We start from the raw sequence: 25,032 nt of genomic DNA on the forward strand, positions 1-25,032 counted from the left end.
ATATATATATATATCAGTTAAAAATGATAAAATATATATAATTCTAAATCTATTCTACAAATTCTAAATCTCAACTCTGCTTTCATCTTTCATGCAAACGCCTTCTTTTGTGGGGTATGTGGCGGGAAGTGCTATTTAAAAAGAAAGCAGGAAGCAGAAGTACGACTTCATAATTTGACTATTATGCTTTACTAAAACAACATGAGATGTGCTACTGTTAATCCCCATCACCCACTCAGCAGAACATTCAGCAAACAAATAACGCAGAATTCTTCCTTGGTAAGTAACCTGTCATTATTACTAATGCTTTAATTAATGGAGTTGACAAATTTGACAAACTTGACAAATTCACTGAATGAAAAGGACACTGTTCACTCAAACTTTAATAATATACTACTAAACCACATGAGAAGTCGAGACATTATTATAAAGTTCTATTTGTGTTAAGACTGAATGACAGATGGAACTTTTTATTACTAAAGCCACAAAGTGTTCAAAACTTGCTTTTAGTGTATTAAGGAAGCTCTTCCCCTAAGGAACAGAAAAGCAGTACTGAAACCAGATGGGTTAGGTAGTCATTTGTTCTGATCGAACTCTTACTAACTTCAGTGTGATATTTCTTGTTTAAATAGCTGGCATTGCCAGGGAAACTATCATGAAATTAATGTAATGGCTCTTTTTAATTAATTAATTAATTAATTAATTATTCATTTAAGCAACATTTTAAGAATAAAATCATTAAACCATCAGTAATTCTGTAAACACGACAGACTACTTAAATATATTTCAAATAGAAATTCAGAAAATGCTTTTTAATGTTTTTGCTGTCCCATTACATGGACATATTCTTTTATTTTACATCTAAATGTCAATATAAAGGAATGCAAATTTGTACATCTGAATGTGGGAATAAAGCCAGAAGAGTCAAAAGGGTAATACTAATGGTAACTTTGGCTTGAATTGAAGCACCCCCCAAAATAAAAAAAAGTCCTAAAAGCCACCTTTGCACATTGTGAAGCAATAGAATGTAACTGACATAAACAAACAAGGGAGATTTTTTGCAAATGTTACTAACGAACGTCTATAATCCAGTTTTTAATGTTGTCCTTTTAACAGATAATACTTGCACTAATGAAGGCTCAAGGGCTCCCCTGGTTGTCAGTGGTGGCACTCCTGGTGTCTTCACCATATTCCTCCTTGCTGAACATGGAGACGTTTATTCTTGACTACTCTTCCAGAAACCTTTCTGCAGTTCCCCCTGATCTCCCCCCATCTGTTCAATGCCTAGATGTGTCTCAGAATCGAATTTGGACCCTGAAGAAACATGACTTCCATAGAACACCCAGGCTCCATTTTCTAAATCTCTCCTGGAACATTCTTGAAGATATACACCCAGACACATTTATTTCCACTCCTCTTCTGGCAACACTGGATCTGTCCCACAACAGCCTGAAAAATCTGTCCCACCAACAATACCTGGTGAAAGCACAAAACCTACAGTATTTGGACTTGTCATCCAACTTGTTTGCAGTTATGGCACTGGGGTATGAGTTTTCCAAACTCATGAAACTTAAATGGCTTGGTTTGAGTGCCAGGATTATTCAGAACAACAACTTTGTTAACATCTCTGACCTCCATCTCCAAACTCTCTTCATTCAGGCTCAAGATTTGATGGTGTATGAAAATGGAAGTCTCACTGGTGCAAAAACAGACAAAATTGTCATCCTAATGCCCAGTAATGTATTTGATCTCCCAATAATTGTTGACGCTTTGGCATCCTTTAAACAAGTAGAGCTAAGGGGGCTATACAATCCAGAGGACTTCCTTGGAATACTTGTGACACGCAAAGTACGCATTCAAACGGTTAATTTACATTTATCTTCTGTTTGGAGTACATGGAAGGTAATAACAGCCCTTACCAACAGGGCCTTAATGTCAACTATCTGCCAGTTCAGTATGTCTAATCTTACCCTTTATGATATGAATGGAGATTATTTTGTGATCCAAGGCTACTCTTTAGATTCCTTCAGCATTAGACAAGCATCAGTGACTGTGTTCATTTTTAATCAGCTGAGTCTATATGACTTCATAATCAATATACCTGCAAGAAATCTAACTTTTGCCCAGTCACCAATAGTCCATATGACCTGCCCAAAGGTTGTTAGCATGATACAGATGCTTGATTTATCTGACTGTGTCCTAACTGAAAATGTATTTAAAGATCCTCTTGGGGAATGTAACACCTTGAGCAATCTGGAGATATTGGTCTTGAAGCGCAATAACCTTAGACAGTTGATGCCACTGACTTCAAGAGTTCAACTAATGAGCTCTCTAAGACATGTGGACTTTAGCCAGAATTCACTGACTTATGAGGAAACTCAGGGCAGATGCACTTGGCCTTCGAAAATCAGCCACTTGGATTTATCTTTTAATGAGTTTGACCAGACTGTGTTTAAATGCTTGCCAACTGCTCTAGTCAATCTAAACCTCCAGAACAACCACATTAGCGCAATTCCAGCAAATATTTCTGGTCTGGACTCTCTCAAAGTTCTAGATCTTACGGCAAATCGTCTGCTGGATCTCCCAGACTGCCTGGGGTATCCAAAACTACAGAAACTTGTGCTACGTGGGAACTTCCTGCATGCGCCATCAACAGGCTCTCTCAAGACCTGTCCACACCTAACTGTAGTGGATATGAGTATGAATCCCTACATCTGTACCTGCCCTTTGCGAGAATTCACCAACCTTATTGATGAAAAGGGTACACTGGGTGGCTCAAATTCTTGGAAGTACCAAAGAATCACCGTGGCTCACTGGCCAGATGGGTATCGATGTAGTTACCCAGAGTACTGGAGAAAAGCAATGCTTAAAAACTTCAGTATGCTTGAGATCACTTGCAATGCTGGGCTACTGGCAGTAACCATTTTGGTCCCAGCCATAATTTTGGTCATTGCTATAGGAATTCTATGCCAACAACTAGATCTTCCTTGGTATATAAGCATGATTTGGAAATGGACTCGTGCAAAGCACCATGCCCGAAGTTCCCAGCAACGACAAGAAGATCTCCAAGGAGTACACTTCCATGCTTTCATCTCCTATAGCCAAAGAAATGCCAACTGGGTTATAGGTCAACTCTTGCCCAAACTTGAAGGTGAGGACTCTGCAACCCAAAATGGACTGCGAGTGTGTCACCACGAGCGAGACTTCATCCCAGGAAGGCCAATCTTAGACAACATCCTCCACTGCATAGAACAAAGTAGATGCTGCGTCTTTGTGCTGTCCTCTCATTTTGTGCAGAGTGACTGGTGTCACTATGAGCTCTACTTCGCTAGCCACCAGTGGATAACACGAGGTATGGATAATATCATCCTCATTCTGCTAGAGCCGTTGCCTACTTATCTAATACCCTCTAAGTATTACCAGCTAAAGGCAATGATGGCCAGACGCACTTACTTAGAGTGGCCCCAGGACAAAGCCAAACAGAGACTGTTTTGGGCAAACCTGCGTGCTGCACTGCAAGCAGATCTACCTGATTGTGGTGAGAGAGAATGGGAATGAGAGGACAAACCAATTACAAAAGAAGTAGAAGGATCTAAACAGTGCACTACAACAACAAATTACCACAACAGTTGCAGAATATATAAATGCAGTAAAGATCTCAACTATCCATTGATTCAGTTCAAAACAGGTTATTTATTTTTTGCCAAGTCTCAAAGTTCATGAGGTATACAACAATTTAAAGTATGCAATTCAAATACAATATAAAGTTACAATAATTTTAAAAACATAGATAAAGAAAAAAAGTGTTCCTTATTTGAAATTAAAGACGTTTATACAATGTGTGTGGGTCCAAGATTAATTACGTGATATATATATATATATATATATATATATATATATATATATATATATATATAAAATTATAATTATTATTCTGTTTTTTTTCCTGTGATTTCAAAGTCTGATCTCAATTGCTGCCAATACAAGTAACATTTCCAAGTCTATTAGATAACCAAACATAGAAATTACAAAGCAATGATACATAAAACATAATTACTTGGACATAAACACCTTAAGAACACTGAGGGGTTCTTCATAGGCCAGGATGCAACCATTGCAACCAATTACCCTAACGTTTTGCAATATGCAATTCCACAAGCTTTAACAGGGAAATATACCAGATTCCATTACCCCGTTAAAAGAAAGACACTCCTGTTTGAGGTCTCTGTCTGTGCTTATCCAAAATAGGCAACTCTAAACCTAGACAATTCACAAAAGTAAACCATAGTAATAGTAAACAGTATCAAGTTGAAAAATAAGCTTTTCGCATGAACATTGCAAATTCAGTTAGAATTAGGGCATAGGGCAGAAGTCAACAGAAAAGTCCTCCCTGAAACAAATTAAACATGTGTAGAAGATGCGTAGGATAATGGTTAGATATTTGTTGCTAGCTCCTAAAACATTAATATTGTCGTATTAATGACAAATCCAATGTAGATGTAGTGGAGACAGCAAATGTAAGTTCCAGAATACAATACAGCTATATGGCCCAGTTGAGCCGAGTTACAGCAGGGACTTTGCTCAGTTAGCTAGTGAGCTATGAGATGACAAGAGTAATAGCGTTGAAAGTGGTACATTCTTAGCATGAAAATTGAAGCTTTGGAAGCTGATCTGTTGTGTACAGATGAGGAGAGCTGGACAGATTAAAAAACTAAAGCATGGCTGCATCACTCTCTATAGGTAGAGATTAACAACTTCGAATTTTATTCCAAAATAAATATTGGATGTTGTTGACGATTAATACGGAATTTATTCAGGGTTGATTTTTTTTTCTTCTAAGCGGCTGAGTTCATGGTAAGGACTGGATGAGAATGATTTTCTCATTAATGCAGAATCGGTGTAGCACGCTGAGTAGATTTTCTCCGCAGCGAGACACCTGGCGTTCCATGGCCAGCCGGAAATCTTCTTTCACACCTTTGGTAATGCCACGAGTCACAGTGTGATGCCTGAAAAAGCGGAAACGAGACTGAGTGAGCGTGCATTTTGCACTCACGATTTCAAACTTGCTTTGTGACAAACAACCAGACATTAAAAACTTTTACAGTGTCAAAATGTTTTCAAACCTCAACTGAGATCATGTGATTCATGATCTCGGTCACGACCTGAAAGCACTCAAGTCACAATGTGAAACCACACCCATGCACGCGCACACACACATACAGTGCATCCGGAAAGTATTCACAGCGCTTCACTTTTTCCACATTTTGTCATGTTACAGCCTTATTCCAAAATGGATTAAATTTATTATTTTCCTCAAAATTCTACAAACAATACCCCATAATGACAACATGAAAGAAGTTTGTTTGAAATCTTTGCAAATTTTTTAAAAATAAAAAACAAAAAAGCACATGTACATAAGTATTCACAGCCTTTGGTCAATACTTTGTTGAAGCACCTTTGGCACCAATTACAGCCTCAAGTCTTTTTGAGTATGATGCTACAAGCTTGGCTCACCTATTTTTGGGCAGTTTCTCCCATTCTTCTTTGCAGGACCTCTAAAGCTCCATCAGGTTGGATGGGGAGCGTCGGTGCACAGCCATTTTCAGATCTCTCCAGAGATGTTCAATCAGGTTCAAGTCTGGGCTCTGGCTGGGCCACTCAAGGACATTCACTGAGTTTTCCTGTAGCCACTCCTTCGTTATCTTGGCTGTGTGCTTAGGGTCATTGTCCTGTTGGAAGATGAACCTTCACCCCAGTCTGAGGTCCAGAGTGCTCTGGAGCAGGTTTTCATCAAGGATGTCTCTGTACATTGCTGCATTCATCTTTCCCTCAATCCTGACTAGTCTCCCAGTTCCTGCCGCTGAAAAACATCCCCACAGCATGATGCTGCCACCACCATGCTTCACTGTAGGGATGGTATTGGCCAGGTGATGACTGGTGCCTGGTTTCCTCCAGACATGACGCTTGCCATTCAGGCCAAAGAGTTCAATCTTTCGTTTCTCATGGTCTGAGAGTCCTTCAGGTGCCTTTTGGCAAACTCCAAGCGGGCGGTCATGTGCCTTATACTGAGGAGTGGCTTCCGTGTGGCCACTCTACCATACAACCCTGATTAGTGGAGTGCTGCAGAGGTGGTTTTTGGTTACCCTTGGGTTTTTGGTTACCTCCCTGACTAAGGCCCTTCTCCCCAGATCGCTCAGTTTGGCCGGGTGGCCAGCTCTAGGAAGGGTCCTGGTGGTTCCAAACTTCTTCCATTTATGGATGATGGAGTCCATTGTGCTCATTGGGACCTTCAATGCTGCAGAAATGTTTCTGTACCCTTCCCCAGATCTGTGCCTCGGTACAATCCTGTCTCGGAGGTCTACAGACAATTCCTTGGACTTCATGGCTTGGTTTGTGCTCTGACATGCATTGTTAACTGTGGGACCTTATACAGACAGGTGTGTGCCTTTCCAAATCATGTCCAAATCAACTGAATTTACCACAGGTGGACTCCAATCAATTTGTAGTAACATCTCAAGGATGATCAGTGGAAACAGGATGCACCTGAGCTCAATTTTGAGTGTCATGGCAAAGGCTGTGAATACTTATGTACATGTGCTTTTTTTGTTTTTTATTTTTAGTAAATTTGCATAGATTTCAAACAAACTTCTTTCAAGTTGTCATTATGGGGTATTGTTTGTAGAATTTTGAGGAAAATAATGAATTTAATCCATTTTGGAATAAGGCTGTAACATAACGAAAAGGGGAAAAAGTGAAGCGCTGTGAATACTTTCCGGATGCACTGTACACACACACACACACACACACACACACACACACACACACACACACACACATCTCTGTGTGATCCTCAATTTAAAAAAAAAAAAAAAAAAACAGACAAAAGACGGCAGATATTTTGTGACAGGCTCCACAACACAATAGTAAAATATGCAGATGTTGGGAATCTTTGCATAGTAAAACATTGATAATGATACTGAAACATCACATTTGATTCATCCAAATGTACAACAACAAAAACAACGACAACAACAGAAAATGAGACAAAACTGCAACAGATGCCATGAATCAAAACTAAAACACTTGTGAAATGAAAATCCTGCAAAATAAAGAAACGTAAAAGGGGGAAATATATAGCGACGCGTTGCGGCGTATGAGAAGGCTGGGGGCGGAGTTTGGGGATGGGCAAAGTTTAATGACGAGGGTGGGGTACCTGTCAGCCTTCTGAGCCCCAGGAAGCAGCAGGGTATTTAACTCCACCCCCAGGGCGGGGCTGGGGTTCCTATGGACATCAAACACCAATTCATCAACACCCCAAATACAGGGCTGCATTCAAGACCGCAAATATAAGCCAAGTTATCACTTAATGTCGGATAAATATATATTTACCAAAGGTATGTAAAAACAAAAGATGATAAAAACATTAATAATTATCCACAAAAACAAATGACACGTGCATCACTCCCATTATCCACAAAATCACTGACAAATGTGATTGTGGTTAGCACTAGACAAACTCCACTTTAATAATCTGGATTACTGCCACATTAGCAAAGTAACTTGATGGACTACTAGCTAACATGCTAACTAGCAGACTTATTAGCCAACTTGCCAATGAGCTAGCAAAAAGTTAAATGGTCTTTTTCATTAAACTGATAACTGTTTGCAAAAGCTACTTAACTTGCAGGTAAATTAATACTTTGTTAGCTAGCATTACAACAAGGCTACTACTTCATTCAATTTAACTTAGAATTAACTAGCTTCAGGAGGAGCTACATTACATACATGAAAACATTATTCTTAGTGTTACAGTGAGGGTTGTCATTGCACAGTAGCTAACTATCAAGCTAGGTATTAATACTTTAATAAAATAGGTATTAATAAAATTAATACTTTGCTAGCTAGCTTTACAACAACGCTACTACTTCATTCAATTTAACTTAGAATCAACTAGCTTCAGGAGGAGCTACATTACATACATTAAAGCATTATTCTTAGTGTTACAGTGAGTGGTTTTCATTGCACAGTAGCTAACTATCAAGCTAGGTAGCTATTTACTATAGCCATTTATCACTCTTGAAATCTTTAATAAAAATATATAAAAGTATTTAGTAAAATGAAAGGATGGAGATAAACAGTAAAAAATGATATATATAAAATACGGAGTGAATGACTGTATTAATAATCTGGATTAGTGGCAATTTAGCACACAAACTAGATGGGATGCTAACTAGATAGCGTACTAATCAGACATATAAATACATAGACGCCGCACTGGCTGCTGGATGGTACGTCAACGTCACCGCCATATTGGTCCGGGCAACATTAAAAAGTCTCATCTTATATTATAGTTTATATTATAAACTAAATTGCCCGTAATCGAGATTTTCATCTATACTGCTGTTTTTCTCCATACAGATTTTTATGACATCCTTGTTTTGGCTGAGCGACTGACATATTGTGAATCTTACTGTAGATTGTTGGCTAGCTAACTTTTCTCATACTGTTAAGGTTTCCCAAAGAGAAACAGCTGAGGAGGAAGTGGGAAGGTGCTGTAAGAAGGGAAGGTGTTTCCGCAAGTGAGTCCTCCGTGCTATGCAGTGAGCATTTCAAGCTGGAGGATTTTGACAGGACAGGTCAAACTGTCAGGATTAGAGATGGAGCTGAACTTATTCAGTTGCCCCACTCATCTCCAAACAGTAGGTGTATCGATAGGCTATAATGATTTAATAGCTTGCCATCAAATCGTGGCTTGTTGTTGTTGTTGTTGTTGTTGTTATTATTAGCTATTATAAATCTATTATTATTATTTTTATCATTATTATCATCATCATCATCATCACATAAATGGGTTTTACCAGTGCAACTGTAACTGTTTTACCGGATCAATAAAGGACTATCTTATAATTATCGTTGTAATTGTCTGTTTTGGAGTACATCTGTATCCTTTTATTGTTAATAAAATATAGAAAGCAGACTGACTGCCAGTGTCTCACTATTTGATTTGTATTTGCTGATTTTGTTCCATTTTGGTACAATGATAGTCAATTGTTAGTACTTAAAGATGCACTATTTAGATTTCTTTTTACAGTATTTAAAAATGATCGAGCTTTGTTAACAGAATTCCAACCTGGAGCACAAGAAAAGCTAAAAGATGGGGTTGAAGACAGAAAAGGCCAGTTCCACAATGAATAAAAAACTTTATGCACATTTCATGTACAGTAAATTATCTTACATTAGGGATATCTCAGCATTTATTAAACAAGAAAAATAAGCCAAATCTATGCTTGACAAGTGTGAGTTTTCACAATTCCTTATGACGAATAATTTTCTAGTCTAACTATCGAGATTCTAAGTAACTGGAGACTTAACTTTTTTTGTACTTCACATAGATCATAAACCATTGAAATTGTTTGAGAAATGAAAACATTATTGTGCTTTTTATCCAGAAAAACCGCAGCTCCCCTGTTTACTTGTATTTTGTTTATAGGGCAGTCTTGCCGGGATCATTATGGCGGACACGTTGACATATCGCTTTGAACGGTTGAACGGTATGAACGTAGACCAACAGCTATTTTCACAGCAGCACAAATGAGGGTAGATAATTTTCCAAGTTCATAACTTTCATGTGTGGATCAAGGATGGATTTTAAACTAATGTATGTTGTCATTCATTTAAATGTGTCTTTGGTGTTTAAAATTAAGAGGTAATAAAGTTAATAGGGCCCTGGGAAAAACGAGTCCTGACTACATAAAACCTTTGGAAAATTTTACTTAATGTGTGTTAACAGAATGTTGAATTGAGGAACATATGACCCTAGGAACATAGGAGTGACCCCGTCATAAATAGCTAGCTAACAGCTCCATTAAATAAAGTGGTGTTTCCCTGAAGAGAAGAAAAACATACTAGCTAACAACTAAACAAGCTAGCTATTTATCTCTCTAAGCATGTTTTACACAAAGTGATTGGTTGCAGTAACCAAATATTATCTACATAACTTTACTAACACTGTAACTTGGATACAGACTTTGATAGTCTTTTTTGAACAATCTTTTTGGTCTATATTTTATACGGTATGTTAATGAGGAAACTATTAAGTAGTGCCAGCCACGGGATCTCAGAAAGCAGTTCTAACTACATTAACCACTGCTTGCCTGCCAATGAAAAAAAACATGATTTCTCCAGATTTTTTACATTTAATAAACAGCTTTCTTAAAAGGAAATTGCTTCAGATTGCATTGCCCTCTGGGTAAGTAGTGCCCCTGAAATAAAGTAATGGATCTTCCTTAACGATATCAATGAAAAACTGAGTTTCTTTCACTATATTTCGTATTTATACTGAAAGGTGTTAATGGTTGTTCTGACATGATTTTGAGTCTTGAATGCACCCCATGTGTAAGGTCAAAGGTCATCTGCAGCAAAAACAGCCAGACACAGTGCATATTAGAGGTCTTCACTAGAAGCTAAGCCAAATCGCTAAGGTAGGGTAAGGAAAGAAAGGGGGGAGGGGGGATGTAAAAGTATTATTCTTCCCATTAGACACATTATCGTCAAATCCAAAATTATTGGCACCGTTCAATAGGATGGGCAAAACGGAATTCACGCTACAACCAACATTAAATACAAACAAGAGAAATGACTTACCTTGCAACTTACCTTTTTATGAAAAAAAAATCAAATAATAAGAATTTATCTTTTAAACAGTTCTATTTTGTCTTAAAATGTGGCGAAATTCAACTATGACACATATGAGGTTGTTCACATGTAAAATCTATCACCTTGGGACACTTTCAACACAAAACACAAAGCACTTGACCTTGTATGTATTATTCATTCCTTTTAAGATATACATTTTCCACATTTTTATAACGGGTGCCAGTAATTCAGGAGCCGACTACAGGAGACTTTGTCCAAAATAAAAGAAATACAAAACTTTACAATAAAATATCTTAAATAATCACTTGTCATTATTTCGCCATTGTTATTTTGTTTGAAGATATAAACTTACTTAATTAGCATCCCCTGATTGGGCAATAGCTCCAGCTGGACCCGCCCGCCTTCTGTCGTACGGAGGTACGCGAACTCTTCCAACATATCGATGTCTGGGATGGTAGTCAAGGGGATTAATAACACTAAAACAAGAAGATTACATAAGTGTATAGAACCTGCACTTGTCCAACACTGTAGCTAAGCTATGGTCAAATTTTTTTGCATTTAGTAAAGCGTGGTATATCATTCTGAAGTAAAGAAGAAAGAAAGTAAAGACAAAGATGCCTTGGTGTTACACTTGCTTTCATACTTGATGTTTTTTTCTCCAAAGGAAGTGCTACCTGGAGCACCTTTTTGTGCTGACATGGAAAAACAAAACAAAAAACAGCTGTAACCTCAAGAATGCTCTTACCACTCCTAGCTAGTATGGGTAGGCATGTGAGGATAACTGCTTTTGTTGGATGATATATTGTCCCAAAAATAATTGCGATACAATAATTACAATAGTCATTTTAAGACCATTTTAAGCCACTGATATAATTATAATTTTTACTTACATATATCCAAACCTCGAATTATATTTGAATTCTTTCAAGACGTTATTGACGTCAGTGAGGGGAAAATACTAGCGGACAGTAAATTTTTGTATAATCAACAGTCCACAAGGGGGCACAATGAATAAATACAAACAAAACAGCGCTGTGTTTTATTGTTTACTACAAAGAATAAACCTGGCTGTTAACAAAGTGCATTTATTTTTAAACTAAAATGCATAAAATTATTAAACCAACAGATTTAACCTAGGCTCTCGGGCCAGTTCCAATGTTAACTGTCTCACTGTTTTCAGTCATAGTCTGTTTTCAGTCATTTTGTCTTCTGAAGTAAATATCCTTTAAATTTAGTCAGTATTTCGTCATGACATACTTATTCATTTTACTCAACTGAATATTAGTCGACGAGAAAATGCAAAATTAAACCAAATATTGACACATTTTATATACTAATTTAAACACGCATCAACAAAAACGTGAAAACTGCCCTTGCTGTGAAAATCTGATCTCCTGAAATAACGTTACAATGAGTACACTACTGTAATACAATACTGTGAATTCTTTATGCTTTAGTTATTCAATGTCCGTGTTTTAGTGCGTTGCAATGGAAAGAGCGTATTCACAACGTGACTTACCGGTCACTTGTGCATTCGCTTGGGACGTTCGTTAGTATGTAAACAAACACGCATGGAAACACAATGGGTGATATCGAGATCAGCAAAAATGATCAAGGTCATGTCCATATAATCGTACGATAAGTCGATAACGTAATTATCGTGACAGGACTAAGTCTTAGCTAACTATCTAGTCTAGATTGCTACCTAGGTTAGATTTGTTATCATCAATCATAAATGAAATAAGGATTGGCTCAACCACATGGTGATGAGGAGGTTGTTTGCTTGCACTGTAGCCTTAGAGGCAGAAAATCAAGCGAATTTCCTTTCTTGTGAGACTTCACTGTTTGTAGCTACAGTTAAAGTGGACTTCCCTCTACATACCATGCCATACCATGCATAGTCTGAATGCATGCTTGCTCTGTTCATACAACAATGAATCACTAATTAGTGGTCATTTTAGCACACTGTGAAGGATACTGGTGACGTAGTTGAAGAAGTTCTCGTACTGAAAACTCCCCTGATCACAAATTTTGTCCACTGCCTTCAAGAACAGAGTCTCTCCCTGTGGCCAATCATGCTGCAGGAGGACGATCACATGACCTAGAGACAGGTCATCTCTGTTGCCCTCGGTGAACGCTCGCAACTAAAAACAGACAGTTGAAGATTCAAAGCAAGAACATTCAATGCTAATTTCTATATCATTTCTAATCTAGCTGTGAAGTGGGATGATGATGGTGAGTGAATAATATTGTGTGTGCATGTATGTATTTACTTTGAAGCAGGCCAGCATGAGCTGCAGACAGAAGGGCAGAATGTCTTTGCTAGTGCAGGGAATAAGCCTCAAGTCATTGCCTACAAGCAGGAAACAGAGTTTTAAATCCACGTCCTATTTACTTCATAGAGCGCTACACTATTTGCGATTCATGTCCAAAACCCACAGTGAAGAATACACTAAATATGATTGTAAAATTGAATCAGAAGGCTCCACCTGAATATATGACTATAGTACTATGCAATGTAACTAGTAATGTATTCAGGGTTGAATACAGTATTCAGGCTGTATTCAGAGTTGAGTTAAGTACTCGTAGTGAGGATTTAATATTGAAATTTAGATCTTAGAGATAACTACGGAGATTTGTCTGAGAATTGCACGCAACAATGAACTATAGACGTATAATGCAAAATATAAATAATAATTCATATCAAAATATTATTAATAAATAATATTTGTAATAATTAATAATATTAATAATAAATAATATTTGTAATATAAATTCAGGTCTATTTAACCATCAGTATATTGGCAATATAATAATTATTTTTCTTTTTAAATTGTCTCTTTGTTTAATGTTACATTGCATTACATTTGACAGCAAAGTAACTGTGATCTGGTTCCTCAGTCCGCATTTTCTATCCCTGATTTGTTTTCATGTTTCCGTGTGTTTAGAGGCAGTAGTCTAGATGCTAATCAAAAAAAAAAAAACTGTCTCAGACAGTTTTATTGAAGAAAAATCGGACAACATCGGAGGTGACAACTACAGACAGGTGATTTGCGCGATTTGAACAGACTCATCTAGGATAGACGCACCTTTCTTGGCTTTGTTTCTTCCTCGGTTCTGCTCCTCGCTGGACTTTGTTGCCTCCTGATTTTGAGGTACCAGACCACTTACAACCTCCAACAGCTTCTCACAGGCCAACTAGGGAAATCAAACACAACCCACACACACATACACACACACACACACACACACACAGGCATACAAATACACAAATCAACATCAATCAATGCAGGAAACTGCACATGATGCATCAGTCTGTGTGTGTACTAATAAGATGTTTGCTGTGTGTGTGACCATGTTACCCGGTACTCCCCAAGTGCGTAGTGACAGGATGCTTGCTGAATTAAGGCTCTGTGTGTCTCCAAGCTGGAGGCTGATGGATGTGTGTTCTGGCTCTGCTGGGGCTGAAGAGACGACAGCTGCATTAGACTGGACAGAGCTTTCCTGTAGTGACCCTGAAACACATACACACACACACACACACACACACACACACACAAATAATTACATATAGAAATGTAACATTATATAATGACAATTATGTATTATATTATAATACAACATAATGTAATATATGTACTATAAATAGAAATATGGGGGAAATTTGTGGTATCTGGCTCTCACACACACAAAAATTTGACAACGCCAACCTTCTTCACTAAGGTTTGCCCTTTATGAGGAATTTCCATTACAAATCCTTCCATGTAGTATTTACACCACTCATCTCTAAAGAAGTATATTTTGGCAAAGGCCAACAAAATATTTGCTAATAAGTTTTAAATCATACCCATGCACCAATTAACCCCACACTAATGAGCACATACCTGATACATGATCATATCGGTGAGAAATATCCGGAACCAAAGCCAGCTTTCAGTCTTCCATGCTGCGCAGATCTTGTTGTACTCTGCAAAAAAAAAATAAATAAATCACTAGCTCAGGCACCAAGGAAACAATTTTCAGTTGTTTATTGGTAACCGCCTGTTGGACGAGAAAGTTTAGTAGGTATAATTAATGACCAATAACGTATCTCTATGTGAGGTTAAATTGCTTAGGCGTGTAATTTTGCAGTCAACCAAAACATGAGACTGGGCAAGCACTTTCAAGCTTTATCTTGCCTGATGGCTAATAAATGTATGATTTGTTCAACCCAGACGGTGCACTACAGAAGGCGGCTGATAGTGGATTTTGCAGATTTTTACCGATACCGATAACCAAGTTGGGCAGTGCCCGCCGATAACCGATTAATTAACCAATGCTGAAAGAAAACAGAACACTCAAAGTAAAATATTGCTGAATTTTACCAAAAAAATAAACAGTACTGACTGTACCATGAAAATTTACTGTACGTTTGTGAAATAAGTATATAAATATTAATATAGCAACAATTCATAAATATTAAAGTAAATAAAAGATATACATACAAACCAAAAAGTCACACTCCGAATTACAAATAAAAATAGGGACATCAAAATGAATAAAAAAAACAAACAAACAAAAAAACACTTCAAATAACACAACAAAATTTGTCAGTTATAGTATTTATATCGCCTCTAGAGGCCACTGTCGTACTGTACAATGACAGTGAACCCTAAGCCGCTCCCGCAATGATGCAACTGGGAAAAACTATCGGTGTGGATTTTTGCCGATAACCGATAGTTCCAATTAATCATCAAAATCGATCAATCAGACCTCAGTGCAATTTATACCATACCATATTTGAACTGAATTCACCAATTTATAATAATGAGTCTTTATTGGTCAAACATACATTACATCTGGGGCTTGAACCCCCGACCTTCCGATCAGTAACCCAGAGCCTTAACCGCTAAGCCACCACTCAAACCAGTTCCGCTCTAATCCAAGGCTCTCCTGGATTGTCAAGCTCCTCACCCTATCACAGAGAATAAGCCCAGCGACCATGAGAAGGAACCTCATTTCCACCACCTGTACCCATGATCTTATTCTTTCATCTGCGATCCGAGCTCCTGTTTCATCACCACATACCACGAAAGTGACTGGAACACTGCTGACCTGTGTCTCAATCTCACACTCAACTTTTCCATCACCTGTACAAAGATTATATCTGACAGATGGCTTGGGAACATGGAATATGTGGCTGGAGATAGACAGAGAAGTCTGGACTGAACTTCCTAGCAAGAAAAGCGAATGTACTGTATGAATCATAAATTAACTAAATATTTATTCATCACTGATGTTAACTTATCACATATTTATACACAGCAATGCAATATACATATGTTAAAGACTTTGTTATGATACTTATTATTTTGTTTAAAGATATTTTTAATTTTATTTAGTACTGCCCTTCAGAAGCTACATAAGATGTTTACATGTTTCCAAGAAGAAAAAATAACAATTTACACGATCATATTGTTCAAAAGTTTACACCCCCGGTTCTTAATGTATTGTGTTGCCTTCTTGAGCATCAGTGAATGTTTGCACCTTTTGTAAAAGTTGTTCCCTCAATTGTCCTCAGTGTGAAGAGACTGATCTCAATATCATGTAGCTGTTGGAAAGAAGTCAAATATGCAGAAAATGCTGGAAAACCAAAGAATTTTGGAGGATGGAGGATTTTTCTGAAGAACAGTGGGCAGTTTAACTGCTCAAGACAAACAACTGACTAATGAACAACTATCACAAAACATAAACACAGTCGTTGATCATCCGGGTAACAACACAGTATTAAAAATCAAGGGTATGTAAACTTTTGAACTGGTTCATTTGTGTAAATTCAGTTATTATTGTGCCTTGTGGACAATATGTAAACATTTGTTATGTGAAATAGCTTATTCAGGGCAGTACTAAATAAACAAGAAAATCTATTATTATTATTATAATTATTATTAATAATAAAATCTTGCAGATTCTGCAAGGTGTACAGTATGTAGACTTATGACCTCAACTGTATATGCTGTATGTCATGTGCATAGCTGGCTTTTACTGATGATAAGGCTTTGTCTCATGAAACAGTACAGCTGTGAATTACAGCAGCATTAATGGGATTAAAAATAAACAGGAATTCACCACTAGAGGGCTCTGAAGGTGTACAAAAGGAAAATAAAATATAGCATTATGTATGTAAATACTGATTTTTGAACAAAATCACACATCACACATTACCTGATTCCAGAGTCTCATGGGAGTGTAAGAGGTCCCAGCTCTCTCTCGCCGTTCTGAAATGCTCCAACATCTCGGCCCAAGCTGGCATTTCAGTCATATTCACCAAAATGTGTCTTCCTCGTCCCTTACCTAGAGCGTCCTCATCATCAGAACTCTAAATACACACACACATACATATATACATACATATACATACATACACACACACACACATATATTATATATTTTATATATATATATATATATATATATATATATATATATATACACAGACACATAAACAAAATGAAATTATAAACAAAGTGATACTGGGCTAAATTTTCACTTTCTCCTTTATCATGTGCCCTATATGGTAACCCTCATATCTTTCTTTCTCTCTCTCTCTCTCTCTCTCTCTCTCTCTCTCAATCTGATCTCTGTGACTCTCACCATGGTTTTCTCACGCCCGTCTGCAAGTTTGCGTTTTTTGTGTGCATGTTTTCCGCTTGGTCTCTCGGGCTCGATGTCATTAAACACACTCGAAAGATCCTCCACCAGAACCCATGGAGTCGAGCCCAGTGAGTTATGACCTGACACACACACACACACACACAAAATGAAGTGTCAACTAAACTGCTATTTCATAAAACATTGTTAACTTTATTTAATTTATTATTGCATGTACTTTCTCCTATTATATTTATTGTATTAACCTAACTGAACTTAACATATACAGTATACGTACATACGCATGCACAAACAAATAGACAGACAGACATAGATATGCGCGCACACACACACACACACACCCTGAAAGAGAGAGGGCTGCACTGTGGAGATGTAGAAGTGTGCGCTGCGGAAGAGAACTAGCGTGGAACAGGTGACAATTTGGGCACAGCAGCGAGAGAAAGTCTCGCCCTCCAAACCAGGCAAATAGCGGCACAATTCCTTCACCCGCTGCAGTAGCTCCGAGTATGTCCTGTGTGAACGAACACACACACATGAAAACAAAAGAACTTTTAATTAAGGCAGGCCATTTAAAAATTTTTTACATTTTCAAATTTGCAGTTTTTTTATTCTGTGGTTGAATCTCAAATGGCGCTCTGTTGGGCATGTAGTGCACTAGGTCCTATAACACCATATAGGGAGCCTATAGAGTGATTCTGTAAAGCAAAATTAAATAACTCTTGCATGGATCAATAGACGGGGGTAACTGTAACTGACTGTTTACCTACAAAGCACAAGAGAGAGTTTGTACTAGCTCTCTCTCTCTCCCTCTCTCTCACACACATACTGCATTACCTGGTGCCCTTCTCTCCCTGCCACTCACACCTCAGCCCCATCGACCCAACAATCTCCAGCAGCCTCACCCACGGCTCCGCCACTAACGACGACTTCTCTGACAAGCCGTCAATCACGCCACGCTGGCCACGCCCCTTTCCGGGAGACTTAAGCCCCCCCCCTTCCTGAGGTCCTAAGAAATGAAGGGGACAAAAATTGTTACAGTAAAAAGAATGAAAGGTAAGGTTGTCATAGTTACAGGAACAAATTAAGATAAGGATGTGAGACTGTTGTCTGCCTCTAGGTGGAAAAATTTCAGAATTTCTGAATAAATTATATAGTAAATGGCAGGGTAAACATGTTCATCACTCCCCATGAATTTGTGTTTGGCTGGTGCTTTTTTTTTAATGATGTCATCTTTCCACGCCTCATCAGAATATTCAACAGAATGACACTGTACTTTATTCTTAAAGCGTGTAGCTGTTACCAACCCGGTAACTGTGCATCTGCGCAGGGGCCTCGCGTCACATAGCCGATGTAAAACTCAGCCGCTTTGTGCATGTACTTGTGCAATAGACTGGCAGGAAGCCGCATCTCCATATTATTAATGATCAACGGCAGGACATCACATACTGAGAGAGGAACCAAGAGATGTCGTTAGTTATATTTAAAAAATATATATTAATAGTTTTAAACAAGGAACGTACAAATAATGAAACTTGAATTAAGCTTCACAACTTTACCAAAGAGCAACACAGATAACCTATAAGTCCTGCTGCTTTAACAACAACAATAAAAAAATCTTGCAGATGGAAAGAAATGACATACCAAACAGTTTCCTGTAACAGTTGACTGGTGTGTCCAAGTCCTGCATGTTCTCCGCATCCAAGAGGGACTCTCCTAAACTCACCTGACATGTGAAGCAAATGAGAAGTCAAGGTTTTGACTTATTAAAACACAGAGTCCCAGTCTTTGTAATACTGATAAATGAACATAAAACTAAATTTTTTAAGAGGTTTAGAGTAGAGCCCTTTCAATCAATGATACTGTATACAGTGGCGTACCTCAATGGATGACTTTAGAATTTTTTTAGAGAGGAAATTGTAAAATTGAATTTTTTTTCAGAGATGAAATTTTAAGATTTTATTTTTTTCGAGAGTTTTTAAATGTTTTTACAGCTCAAATTGTAAAATGTGATGTTTCTTGAGAGCTGAAATGGTAAAAAAAAATTTTTTTGAGGTGAACTTGTAGGATCGGATTTTTTTGAGAGCTGAAAGGTTTTTTTATAGAGCAGAGATTATAAGGATTAGAATTTTATTTTTAGAACATAATTGTACAACTGTAATTTTTTTTGAGACCTGAAATTCCATAATAAAAAAGTTTTTCTGACAGCTGAAATTAATTTTTTTTTTAATTTTGAGAATTGAAATTGAAAATTTGTAATTTGTTTGAAAGCTTAAATTGACAAATTGGATTTATTCTTGAGAGCTAAAATTGTAAGATTGGAATTTCTTTGAGATCTGAAATTTTTAAACAAGAAAAGAAAGTTCTTTTTGAATGAGAAATTGTAACAATTTAAATTTTTAGAGGTGAAACTGTAGGATTGGATTTGTTTTAAAGCTCAAATTCAGGTTTTTTTTTTTTTTTAACATTTACATTTTTTGAGAGCTCAAAATTGTAAAACTGAAATTTTTTAAGAGTTGAAATTGTAAAATTCTAATTATTCTGAGAGGTGAAATTGTAAAAATGTAAATTTGTTGAGAGCTAAAATTGTAACTTTGGACATTTCTGAGAGCCGAGATTATAAAATTGCTTAAAAATTTCAGTTGCTTTTGCTATGTCAGTGTTTGATAATATGCTGCTTTATACGTTATATATAAAGCATGAAGTATGATAGAGAACTGATTTAAAATATGGTCTATTAGATATAAATAAAACAGTTACTGGTAGTACACTCAGCCTCGACTGTGCAGATCTGCTGAACTTCTAAGAAAGTTTTGATCCATATTGTTATTATGTTTTAATTAAAACGTGTGTGTGTGTGTGTGTGTGTGTGTGTATGTGTGGGGAATGCTTGCTTACCCCGTGCTGTACCACAGACTCTGGGAATCTCTTCAGCAGCAGCAGGTGCATCTCTGCTTTCTCCAGAGTGTTAAAACACTGTTCAGTGGCTTTCAAAAGCATCTGACACTGCACAGGGCCTGGTAGAGTCTCAAACACACCTACAAACACAGTTAAAATTCTCACACTGCGCAGAGGCTGACCACATCCTAAACACACCAATACGCACAAATACACACCTTTGAGGAACTGTGCATGCTTGTCCTGGCTGTCGTTCCTCAATGCTGCTGTGATTACACTGATCTCACGCCACACCACTGGCTGCTCCGGGAAATTAATAAATCTGTTCAATGCAAATTAAACTCAACGATCAACGTCAGCGTCACGCTGGAGTCGTACTGCAGTATAGCACACATCCTTTTTATACGTGATATTATTAAAGAAAGTTTAATATACACATGAATTATTGCAGTGCAGGTGCCTCTGTCTTTAAGACTCTCCCATGGTGGAAAACGTACTGACTGTTATAAAGCCTTGACACTGGAGACGCCTTTGATTAATGTCCTCCTTAGAGGACAATTATACGCTTTTCTTTGTTAAATAATTGTTCATTACTATGAGGTTTAGTCTATGTGGAGCGTCCACCATACAAGTATCTGTGAATGTGTTGTTATTATTGAAACAATCCGGTATTAGGACTATAGCAGCGCTGGGTCATAAAATCTTATAAAAGTGTGTATAAATGGAACCTGGGACATGAAACTTCTCTGGTGGTTTGGATAACACAAATAGATATAGCTTTATAAGTGGACAGATCTGATTTTGTGTGTGTGGTTTTTTTTTCCATGAGCGTTATTCACTCACATGTCGTAGAGCAGTCTGCCAGCCGAAGAGGTCCTCTCTGCATTGCGCTCAATCATGTACATCTCATACTGCAAAAGATGGGGAGCAAGAAAAGCAAAGTGAAGACTGTTGCACTAAATCATAGCGACACAGCTTGGAAGATCAGATTACTTGAACTGTGGTCGAGGATTTAATTTTTCTCCTGAGCAGGAACATCACCACACTGTGCTGGACTCTGGACATCTAGACAATACAAACTACTCATGCTGCTACACTGTATCATCAGCTTTCTTGTTGAATATCTCAAGGATCCCTGCCAATAGACTTATAAATATCTATGCCTGTTAATTCATACTCTATATAGTGCATTTAAATATCGTTTTGTTTGTTTGTTGACAGAAAAATAATGCATAAATCCATGACAAGGCCGTATGTGAATGTATGTGAAACACTTCAGGATATGCTGTTATAGGAAAATAATCAATGATGAAGTTGTGTAATATGGCCTGACATGACGCACAGTCACTGTTACCACCCCAAAGTTGATTATTTTCCTGTAACCGCACACCCTGAAAAGTTTTTCCCCCCCTTATACAGCAGCATTTTGCCAAACAATTTTTTTCATTTATTAGGAAACACGGCGTGCTTTTTATCCATTTCATGCTGTAGAACGTCTGTGAAGCAAGATTCTGTTATCATTTGTGTTATTGTAGCTATAAACAGTCGGTCGTTCCCTCACCTCACCCCCCCCCACCCCCCCGAAAGACAAAAAAAATGCAGCTTGTCCTTTTACCAATAAACTGTTATGTCCTCGGTCATGAAGACGTTCCCATGGTGGAAAACCGATTGACCTTTACAAAGTGCTGACACCAGAGACTCTTTCCATCCTTCTAAATGCACCACAATAATCAACGATTATCCATTGATTAACATCAATTTGCTAAACATAAACATTTTTAAATCCATTCGGTATTAGTCTTCGCTTATGTGGAATGTCTGCCTTAGAAGTTACTGCAAATGAGTTGTTACTATATAAACAAAAATGTATTATGAGAATTACAGCCAGCACTACTGTCAGAGTTTCTGACCAAACAGATATGATCATTCACCAGCTCTGTGGTATAAAAAAATATAAAATAAAATGAACATTACTTCCATTAGGCTTAATGTATATGACACAGGCAAGACGTTTGGTGTTCACACTAGTTGCACACTAGGTTGCCAGTTTATTAGGTACTAATAAACTAGTATCTAGTATCAACATCATTTGTCCTTTTATCAGGTACCTGCCATATATGACCATTCTCAATACAGCAGTAACAATAATATTATCATACAGTATGTGTCTGGTGATTATTATTATGCCCATTGTGTGTTTATCATCTTCTATCCTTCATCAAGGTCTGTATATCACATCAAGCTGGATAGTTTCTAGTTGGTGGTCTGTTTCCCAACTCAGAAGTGGTATTGAGGTGTGTAAACACAGTGCTGCTGTACTTGACAGACAGACACACACACACACACACACACACACACACACAATATATATATATATATATATATATATATATATATATATATATGCACACACACACTACCATGCTATGATGAGAATTGTGATTCACCACCCATATATCTGGCGGTAATATTGTGGTCTCTTTGCATGGATGGACGGGGTAGGGGGGGGGTTCATATCAGTTCCCAGTGTATCCAGGGTCGGTGTGTTGCCGGAAGTCTTGCCTATTCTTAGCAAGGCATGCTGGGTAATATCATTCTGCAACAGAACCGTGAATGAAGTGCTGGGCATGCTGTAAATCAGCTGTCGGTTATCAGTCTGTACCTGTATGTTGAAGTCGGCCGGATAGAGCGTGCGTGCGGTGATGAGCCAGGCTTTAGCAGCCCACGGGTCTTCGGGCACGAGCTCGCGCGCACGTTTCACCAAGAAATCACAGTCCCCCTGTGCCGACATGTTTACTGCATCAGCTCCAGGTCTGGCGGGGCAAACGAGGACGGCTTAGCTCCTTTATTCATAAACAAACCAGAGAATGGAGACTGTACAACAGCAGTAGTAAATATACTGCGCATGCGCACAACGCCGCGTTTCTCATTTCACTTCTGGGGCACGAGAATGTGGCAAAATAAAAGTCTTTAGCTTAACACGATTTTAATCATATTTACGATTTATTTTATATTATAGGGTTTCTTATGATCATATTTACAGAAATATAAATTAATTACTTAAAACGCAACTAGCTTACTGCTGTGTAGTTACGTTTTCCTTCAGAAAGGCCGAAGGGACAGCTGGTGTAAATTGCCTAGAACGGCTGCAGTACCTTATGTTCCACCACAAAAGTGCTGGCTTAAAACTGAAAACAAATCAATGGGCCCTTTACTATATAAATGCTGTTATTTTTATTATTTTTATTATTATTATTATTATTATTATTATTATTATTATATTCCACCTGTTTGCTGCTTACGTGGCTCCATCGACCCTGTGCTTTCGTCAGATGTTCATTTCAACTAACTGCACCAATAACCAAAAAAATCTTGTTTATGTGAAAATCATCAGAAGGAGTTTTTATATTTTTAACGTGTTTACTAAAATGTCTTCTTTCTTTTTCTTTTTCTTTTTTTTTTAACGATCGTGTTGATCGGTTTTAGTCACATGACAGCTTATAACCAAAAAGTGCAAGAACTATATCCACACGTTCCTTCCTGTGAGTGCTAATCAGACATCTAATCTACATCGCTGTGTTCCCGCTTCGTAGTTCTGACAGTGTTTGATAAATTTTAATTCTGATTTAATAACTAGCTGTTTGTTTATAGATCAATAGTTTCTGCCAGGTTGTTTGTCATGTTTGGTCGTGTAACTCTATCTTATTTTTTAAAAGAAGAAAATTGTCCACATCGCTGACTAAAACACTAAAGTGAAAAAAAAAAAACTGCTTGCAACTGAATGAATATTGCATGGAAGAGTTGTCAAAAATTCCAGCAGCCCGGTGGACAATTATGCAAAATGCCTACAAGAGGTTATTTCTGCTAAAGGGGGCAATACTAGCTTCTGAGGCCTAGGGTGTATTTACTTTTTCCACAGAAAAATATCACATCTATTGATATTTCTGTTGAATGACTGATTGAAGAAGCAAATTTTCCTTTTGGTTTTGTTCAAGTATATCTACTACATTAATAGGCACTGTTTCACAGATGATCAAATGTTTGCTTGTCCAAATATGTCAAAAAAGCCGACAATTTCTATGGGGTGTACTTATTTTTTCACATGACTGTATATCTGGAAAACAGTACAGATATACAGTAGCTTAAAACTACGTAGGTCAACCTTTTTCTTTACATCTATAATGTAATCTTTTTCCTAACCCAAGTGAATTAAGTGCCAAGATAAGATACGCTAGACAATCAGGTATAGCATAGGATAAGTTCCTACCTTCCAGGGTAGTGAATTCTCACCATTGGGGATCTGGAGTCTTGAAAACTAGAATAGAAAGCTCTTGTATGTAGTTCAGTTGGTTTCTTTGAAGAAGAAGATAATAAACCTTTTTCTAATGCCGTTAAACCACTCTGTAAACAACAATTAGTCTTTTCTCGAATCTCCTCTCTCAAGGATTTGTTTATATTAAAGAATAAAAGTTGTTACAGTAAAAGAAAATATTCAAAATTAAACAGAGATCAGAGATTCCCTATTTAACAACAACTAGATCTACTTGAAGCTTGCACTTAACAATATAAGTACCAAAGCTTGGCTGTCTCCTCAGCAAATGATTTTCACCCGAGGTTCGGCAAAGCTTGGTTTAAAACATAACAGGTATATATACTGGTTTACATAGCTAGACCTGCCTATTACATCCTAAGCAAAAAAGCATAATTTTTAGTCCTAATACACTGCACTTAGTTTACATTACATCATTTGGCAGGCACCCTTATCCAGAGCAACTTACAATTATCTCATTTATACAACTGAACAGTTTAGGGTTAAGGGCCTTGCTCAAG

General features: G+C 37.5%; 2 protein-coding genes across 5 annotated transcripts; one reads left to right on the forward strand and one right to left on the reverse strand.

The window, feature by feature from the left end:
* Window positions 1-126: 126 nt before the first annotated feature.
* Window positions 127-10,997, forward strand: tlr1 (toll-like receptor 1). 2 transcript variants are annotated; one of them, XM_053650135.1, is made up of 3 exons: window positions 127-279; window positions 1,117-3,352; window positions 8,512-10,997. In XM_053650135.1, the coding sequence occupies exons 1-3, from the start codon at window positions 202-204 to the stop codon at window positions 8,532-8,534; spliced, it is 2,337 nt and encodes a 778-aa protein (XP_053506110.1). In that variant the 5' UTR covers window positions 127-201; the 3' UTR covers window positions 8,535-10,997. The 2 variants fall into 2 exon arrangements, with proteins under 2 accessions (XP_053506110.1, XP_053506100.1); XM_053650125.1 differs by lacking the exon at window positions 8,512-10,997 and having other exon boundaries at window positions 1,117-3,840.
* ints10 (integrator complex subunit 10) lies at window positions 3,921-23,733 on the reverse strand. Of its 3 annotated transcripts, XM_053650167.1 has the most exons (18): window positions 22,865-23,733; window positions 21,046-21,113; window positions 20,421-20,524; window positions 20,203-20,342; window positions 18,949-19,030; window positions 18,612-18,752; window positions 18,142-18,313; window positions 17,649-17,818; window positions 17,290-17,429; window positions 16,861-17,014; window positions 14,541-14,623; window positions 14,019-14,171; window positions 13,746-13,854; window positions 12,930-13,009; window positions 12,635-12,800; window positions 11,009-11,102; window positions 7,214-7,282; window positions 3,921-5,006 (listed from the first exon to the last, which is right to left on the reverse strand). In XM_053650167.1, exons 1-18 carry the CDS (start codon window positions 22,991-22,993, stop codon window positions 4,850-4,852), a joined length of 2,211 nt encoding a protein of 736 aa, XP_053506142.1. In that variant the 5' UTR covers window positions 22,994-23,733; the 3' UTR covers window positions 3,921-4,849. The 3 variants fall into 3 exon arrangements, with proteins under 3 accessions (XP_053506142.1, XP_053506123.1, XP_053506131.1); XM_053650148.1 differs by lacking the exon at window positions 7,214-7,282; XM_053650156.1 differs by lacking the exons at window positions 7,214-7,282; window positions 22,865-23,733 and having other exon boundaries at window positions 20,421-20,502; window positions 21,046-21,075.
* Between the last annotated feature and the right edge of the window lie 1,299 nt (window positions 23,734-25,032).

The sequence above is a fragment of the Ictalurus furcatus genome, chromosome 2 (genome assembly GCF_023375685.1).
Source record: "Ictalurus furcatus strain D&B chromosome 2, Billie_1.0, whole genome shotgun sequence".
In the NCBI taxonomy this organism is placed as follows: Eukaryota; Metazoa; Chordata; class Actinopteri; order Siluriformes; family Ictaluridae; genus Ictalurus; species Ictalurus furcatus.